This window comes from Oncorhynchus kisutch, linkage group LG16 (assembly GCF_002021735.2).
Source record: "Oncorhynchus kisutch isolate 150728-3 linkage group LG16, Okis_V2, whole genome shotgun sequence".
In the NCBI taxonomy this organism is placed as follows: Eukaryota; Metazoa; Chordata; class Actinopteri; order Salmoniformes; family Salmonidae; genus Oncorhynchus; species Oncorhynchus kisutch.
The window spans coordinates 12,820,767-12,827,521 of NC_034189.2; the positions used below are offsets into that span (position 1 = coordinate 12,820,767).

Sequence of the window (6,755 nt, forward strand, 5' to 3'; positions counted from 1 at the left end):
AAATCACATTTGTTTACCCCATGCTAGTGAGCGTTTCTCCTTTGCCAAGATAATCGATCCACCTGACAGGTGTGTCATATCAAGAAGCTGATTTAAACCGCATGATCATTACACAGGTGCACCTTTTGCTGGGGACAATAATAAAAGGCCACTGAAGTGTGCAGTTTTGTCACACACAATGCCACAGATGTCTCAAGTTTATAAGGGAGTGTGCAATTGGCATGCTGACTGCAGGATTGTCCACCAGAGCTTTTTCCAGTGAATTGAATGTTAATTTCTCTACCATAAGGCGAGATCCTGCCGCCATCACCTCATGCTTCACCATGATAATACACTGCCTCATGTCGCAAGGATATGTACACAATTCCTGAAAGCTGAAAATGTCCCAGTTCTTCCATGGCCTGCATACGCACCAGACATGTCACCCGTTGAGCATGTTTGGGATGCACTGGATCAACGTGCATGACAGCGTGTTCCAGTTCCCTCCATTATCCAGCAACTTTGCACAGCCATTGAAGAGTGGGACAACATTCTACAGATCACAATCAACAGCCTGATCAACTCTATGGGAAGGACATGTGACGCGTTGCATGAGACAAATAGTGGTCGCACCAGATACCGACTGGTTTTCTGATCTACACCCCTACCTTAAGGTATGTGTGACCATCAGATGCATGTCTGTATTCCCAGTCATGTGAAATCCATAGATTAGGGCCAAATTTATTTATTTAATTTGACTGATTTCCCTATATGAACTAACTCCGTAAAACTTTTTGAAATGGTTGCATGTTGTGTTTATATTTTTGTTCAGTATACTTTCTAGATATATTTCAATGGGGCCTACCCTGGATTCCTGGAATAAGTTACAGAAAACTGACAAAAATCAACAAAACATCAGGTGTCTTACTATGGCGTTGGGCCACCACAGCTTCAATGCACCTTGGCATTAGATGCTACGAGTGTCTGGAACTCGTGGAGGGATGCAGACACCATTCTTCTCCAACCAATTCAATCATTTGGTGTTTTGTTGATGGTGGTGAAAAACGCAGTCTCATGCACCTCTCCAGAATCTCCCAGAAGTGTTTAACTGGGTTGAGTTCTGGAGACGGAGACACACCCTTTAAACCCCCTATGCTCCTTCGAGACCCCTCTTTCAAAGAGGTAAACTGGGCATTTTTAAACATGACCCTAAGCATGATGGGATGTTAATTCCTAAAATAACTCAGGAACCATACCTATGTGGAGCCACCTGCTTTCAATATACGTTGTAGCCCTCGTTTACTCAAATGTTTCCTTTATTTGGGCAGTTACATGTACCTCGTGTGACCTACATTTGCAGGCGCACTAACAATGTAATAATAACCAGACCTATTTTATGGGAAGTAGGCATTAAACAGTTCACACATCCTCAATCTAAAGGTTTTGAGGATGAGGATGTGAGCTTCTCGCTCCAGAAATGCATTTTGGGTAATCTCAGTGGTTCGCGTGCGGGGGGGGGGGGGTGTTCAAGCGCTCGGTTTCTGCTAGTAAATAAACACACACACGCCTAATTTATCAGTTAATAACACAATCAGACTTGGCAGTTAGCAAACAACCGTATTCTGTCTCGTGCTGTGAGCTAATAGCTAACACATTCTTAAACACGTCGCCTGCAACCCAGATCTGTTGACAATCGGAAAGGATTTAGATTTGATCCATCATCTAACGAGAAGGAAACCGGGTGGAGTGGAGCTGGAAAATGGAAAAGCAGTTGTTTGGAGGAGTCGCCGGTGGAGATAGCACTGCGCAGCCGGTAGTACCGAATCGAAACAAGCCTCGGACATTGGCCACCTCTGGGTCGAAACAGGATAGCGTGGAGACATTGGACAGGTGATAGGTTATTTTGATATCGGTACACAGCTGTTACAATGTTAGGCTCATTTACACTGGGCAGTGTCGCGCATAGAAGAGCGAATGTCTCTTTCGCAGGCTGCAGCCTAGACAATTGTTTACCATATGTTGTTACAGTGTTGTGCTTTTTCTGATGGGCGATGTCGTTGTCTGCATGCATTTAGGGGACTTGTTTGACATATGTTGTTAGTGTAATTTTCAACGAGAACGCGACCGTTGTAATGTTTGCTTTTCAAAGTGCTACACTGCTCTGCAACATGCATTCGATTATTGTCCCGTGAAACAAAGCAGTACATGAATCTCTAGTCGCCGACTGTGTCTCGTGTATTTCAGCGCCTCCAGATGGACGCAGGGATCCGTGCCAAGCGAACACGCCTCAGTTATACAGCCGTGTCTTTGCCAGCAGGACTCCGCCTAACCGCGACCTGTTTCAGCCCAGAATGTTGCACACAGGCGTACTTATTGTGACGCAACTACTGCGGCTGACTGTCTATGGTATCTCTCCCATAGGCTAAGGATTTACAGTTGACAGTGAACATGTATATCGCTATCGTTAGGGGCTTTACTGGCATGGGGAACATATGTTTGTTTACATTGCCAAAGCAAGTGAACTAGCTAGATAATAAACAACATTGAAATAATAATTAATTTAAAAGTTAACAGACAAAAGTTCCAAAATAATAAAGACATTTCAAATGTCATATGTCTATAAACCAGTGTTCTAACAATGTGCAAATAGTTAAACTACAAAAGGGAACATAAATACATTTGGGTTGTGTTTACAATGGTGTTATTCACTGGTTACCCTTTGTGGCAACAGGTCACACATCTTGCTGCTGTGATGGCACACTGTGGAATTTCACCCAATCGATATGGGAGTTTATCAAAATTGGATTTGTTTTCAAATTCTTTGTGGATCTGTGTAATATGAGGGAAATATGGTCATACATTTGGCAGGAGGTTAGGAAGTGCAGCTCAGTTTCCACCTCGTTTTGTGGGCAGTGAGCACATAGCCTGTCTTCTCTTGAGAGCCATGTCTGCCTACGGCGACCTTTCTCAATAGCAAGGCTATGCTCACTGAATCTGCACATAGTAAAAGACTTCCTTAATTTTGGGTCAGTCGGTGGTTATTCTGCCACTGTGTACTCTCTGTGTAGGGCCAAGTAGCATTCTAGTTTGCTCTGTTTTGTTGTTAATTCTTTCCAATGTGTCAAGTAATTATTATATTTTAGTTTTCTCTTGATTTGGTTGGGTCTCTCTCTCCCTTGATCCCTCTGTCCCCCTCTCCCTCCCTGTCTGTCTCTCTGTCATCATGTGTGTACCCTCATCCCTCTCTTCTGCACTCTGTCCCCCTCTCCCTACCTGTCTGTCTCTCTGTCATCATATGTACCCTCATCCCTCTCTTCTGCACTCTATTCCCCTCTCCCTCCCTGTCTGTCTCTCTGTCATCATATGTACCCTCATCCCTCTCTTCTGCACTCTATTCCCCTCTCCCTCCCTGTCTGTCTCTCTGTCATCATATGTACCCTCATCCCTCTCTTCTGCACTCTATTCCCCTCTCCCTCATGTCTCTCTTCCTCCTTCTCACTTTCTGTATATCCCCTGTCTCCCTTCCCTGTCTCTCTTCTCCCTCCCTCGTCTCCCTCCCCCGGCTCCTCCTCCCTCCCCGTTTCCCACCTCCCTCCCTCGTCTCCCATCTCCCTCCCTCGTCTCCCACCTCCCTCCCCCGTCTCCCTCCTCCCTCCCCCGTCTCCCTCCCCGTCTCCCTCCTCCCTCCCCCGGCTCCTCCTCCCTCCCCCGGCTCCTCCTCCCTCCCCCGTCTCCCACCTCCCTCGCCCGGCTCCTCCTCCCTCGCCCGGCTCCTCCTTCCCCCCCCACCTCCCTCTCCCGGCTCCTCCTCCCTCCCCCGGCTCCTCCTCCCGGCTCCTCCTCCCTCCCCCGGCTCCTCCTCCCTCTCCCGGCTCCTCCTTCCTCCCCCGGCTCCTCCTTCCTCCCCCGGCTCCTCCTCCCTCTCCCGGCTCCCTCTCCCGGCTCCTCCTTCCTCCTCCAGTCCTACAGGTTCTCATGTAGAATGGTGTAAGCAGCTGATAGCAGCCACCATCTCCTGCCAGATATCATCTGTACCCGCTGACACTGCATCCGGAGACTGCAAGGTGGGACACACACACACACACACACATACAGGCATACAATAACAGGTTTAGACACAGTCATCACACAGTTGTGTTTTCTGACTGACAGGATTGGAGGAGGACAGATCTCCCAAGGGTGAGGTTAATTAACCACAGCTGCATCAGTGTCTGTGTGCTTATACACTTCAAGTAGCTGTGTAGAGCGGGATTTGTGTCGTAGTCTACGTCAACTGACTGTCTTGCCCGTCATTCTTCTTCTACGTCAACTTACTCAGTCATGCCCGTCATTCTTCTTCTACGTCAACTGACTCAGTCATGACTGTCATTCTTCTGCTATGTCAACTGACTCAGTCATGACTGTCATTCTTCTGCTACGTCAACTGACTCAGTCATGCCCGTCCTTCTTCCGCTACGTCAACTGACTCAGTCATGACTGTCATTCTTCTGCTACGTCAACTGACTCAGTCATGACTGTCATTCTTCTGCTACGTCAACTGACTCAGTCATGCCCGTCATTCTTCTTCTATGTCAACTGACTCAGCCATGACTGTCATTCTTCCTCTACATCAACTGACTCAGTCATGCCCGTAATTCTTCTTCTACGTCAACTGACTCAGTCTTTTGCTTCCAGTCCAGTCTAAGGCAGGGTTTCCCCAACTCTGTCCAGGGCCCCGCCTGGGAGCACATTTAGGTTTTTTGCCCTAGCACTACACAGCTGATTCAAATGATCAAAGCTTGATGATGAGTTGGTTATTTGAATCAGCTGTGTAGTGCTGGGGCAAAAACACAAATGGACCAAGTTTAGGAAACCCTGGTCTAAAGCATTGTTTTACAGAGGTTTAGAGGTTTATAGATTTGTATTCACAGTCAGTGCTTCTCTCACCACCTGTTGCAGCTTTGCCTCCTGGTGATGTTAGTGTCCACTAGACTTGTGTGTGTGTTGTCTGTAACCCACAGGTGTCCAAGCGGTCTGTTCTGAGTGGGAGATTTAAAGACTGTTACTGCTTCCACCCGCCAAAGTCCATTAATATTAAAATGGGTTTATCTTACTACTTGACAACCTGTCAAGGAGCGTGTGGAATACAGAGCTGTGTAGAAAACCGTTTTTCCTATGTGATGACCTAATCTTCTATGGCTGTCTCAAGCTTTCAGCTAATTCTTTGTGTTTTGTAGTTTGTAGGAGCTGCTGTTTTGACTCTCCAGATACTCTGGTCTACAGACTTCAGGGTGTTACTGAGCCTGTCTGCGACGCTGTGTAGCTTCGCTCCCTTCTGCTTTCCCTTCTTCACTTCCTGTTAGAACTCCACTGATTCGAACTATTTGAATTTTTCTACAAAGTTCCGTCGCCCACACACGCCTCATATCCTGTCTCTGTAGAGGAGACATGACCTTTTGGGCCTCCAAGACCCTTTCATCAACTCTTCTGCCTTTTCTGCATTCTCGCTCTCTTTCTCTCGTTCTCCCTCTCTCGCGCTCAAATTCTCTCTCTTTATTCTCTTGTTCTCTTTCCTCCTTCACACTCAAGATAACTTGCAACTATAACAGAAGTAACTCTTCCTATTGCCCTCTGCTTCCACGGTTACCATGCCTCTGCTTCCACGGTTACCATGCCTCTGCTTCCACGGTTACCATGCCTCTGCTTCCACGGTTACCATGCCTCTGCTTCCACGGTTACCATGCCTCTGCTTCCACGGTTACCATGCCTCTCCCTGGTTAAGGACTATGGAAGGGGGACATATTTACCAGGGCAACAGTGACTCTGAGCTTCCTGATAATGCTTTGGCAAGTCTCTCTCCTCTATCCCTCCATCCCTCTCTCCTGCCCCTTATGATATATGCTAATTAGCAGACGATTTTATCTAGAGAGACTTGGTCATGCGTGCAAACATTTTACGTATGGATGGCCCGAGCAGGAATCAAACCCACGATTCGCGCTTGAGCCACATGTTCCTTCTCCCTTGTCTATAGCTCTGTCAATCTCTCCATCACTTTGATCCCTCTCTTCCACTTACCCCCTTCGTCTCCCAGTGTCTACCCCTCTCTTTGGCGTTCACCTCTTAGCTGTAGGTCTGTGACAGTGATAAATGGTTCTGCTTAGGACACAATGTTCTGTTTAAAAAGTTCTAGATCTGTTCCTTACTGTGGTTCTATGTTCTAGCCTCCAAGAGACGGAACCAAGCAGGTCCAGACGGATGAGGTTCCACTGGTACCGGGAGAGACCATCAAGGCTGTGGGTTAGTAGCACTACGGTCTCTCTTCAGTCTCTCTCGGTCTCTCTTTCTCTGTCTCCCTCTCTAGAATCCATCCACTACTTTTCAGTGTACTCCTCCCCCCCCCCCCCCCCCCTCTCTCTGTCTCCCTCTCTAGAATCCATCCACTACTTTTCAGTGTACTCCCCCCTCTCTCTCTGTCTCCCTCTCTAGAATCCATCCACTACTTTTCAGTGTACGCCCCTCTCTCTCTGTCTTCCTCTCTAGAATCCATCCACTACTTTTCAGTGTACTCCCCCTCTCTCTCTGTCTCTCTCTGTCTCTCTCTCTGTCTCTCCTCTCTCTCTCTCTCTCTCTCTCCACTACTTTTCAGTGTACTCTCTCTCTCTCTCTCTCTCTCTCTGTCTCCCTCTCTAAAATCCATCTACTACTTTTCAGTGTACCCCACCCTCTCTCTCTGTCTCCCTCTCTAGAATCCATCCACTACTTTTCAGTGTAACTTCCTCCTCCCTCTCTCTCTCTCT

General features: G+C 47.5%; 1 protein-coding gene across 3 annotated transcripts in view; it reads left to right on the forward strand.

Moving 5' to 3' along the window:
* The first annotated feature begins 1,476 nt into the window (after positions 1 to 1,476).
* The window catches only part of LOC109881859 (myotubularin-related protein 1-like), a 19,721-nt gene continuing 14,442 nt past the window's right edge, over positions 1,477 to 6,755 (forward strand). For 2 of the 3 annotated variants that reach the window (XM_031791802.1, XM_031791804.1), the window contains exons 1-4: positions 1,477 to 1,869; positions 3,941 to 4,043; positions 4,132 to 4,158; positions 6,180 to 6,255. In XM_031791802.1, the coding sequence (XP_031647662.1) occupies positions 1,739 to 1,869; positions 3,941 to 4,043; positions 4,132 to 4,158; positions 6,180 to 6,255 (337 nt within the window). In that variant the 5' untranslated portion in view covers positions 1,477 to 1,738. The remainder of the gene's footprint in view (positions 1,870 to 3,940; positions 4,044 to 4,131; positions 4,159 to 6,179; positions 6,256 to 6,755) is intronic. The other variant, XM_031791803.1, reaches the window with a different exon arrangement.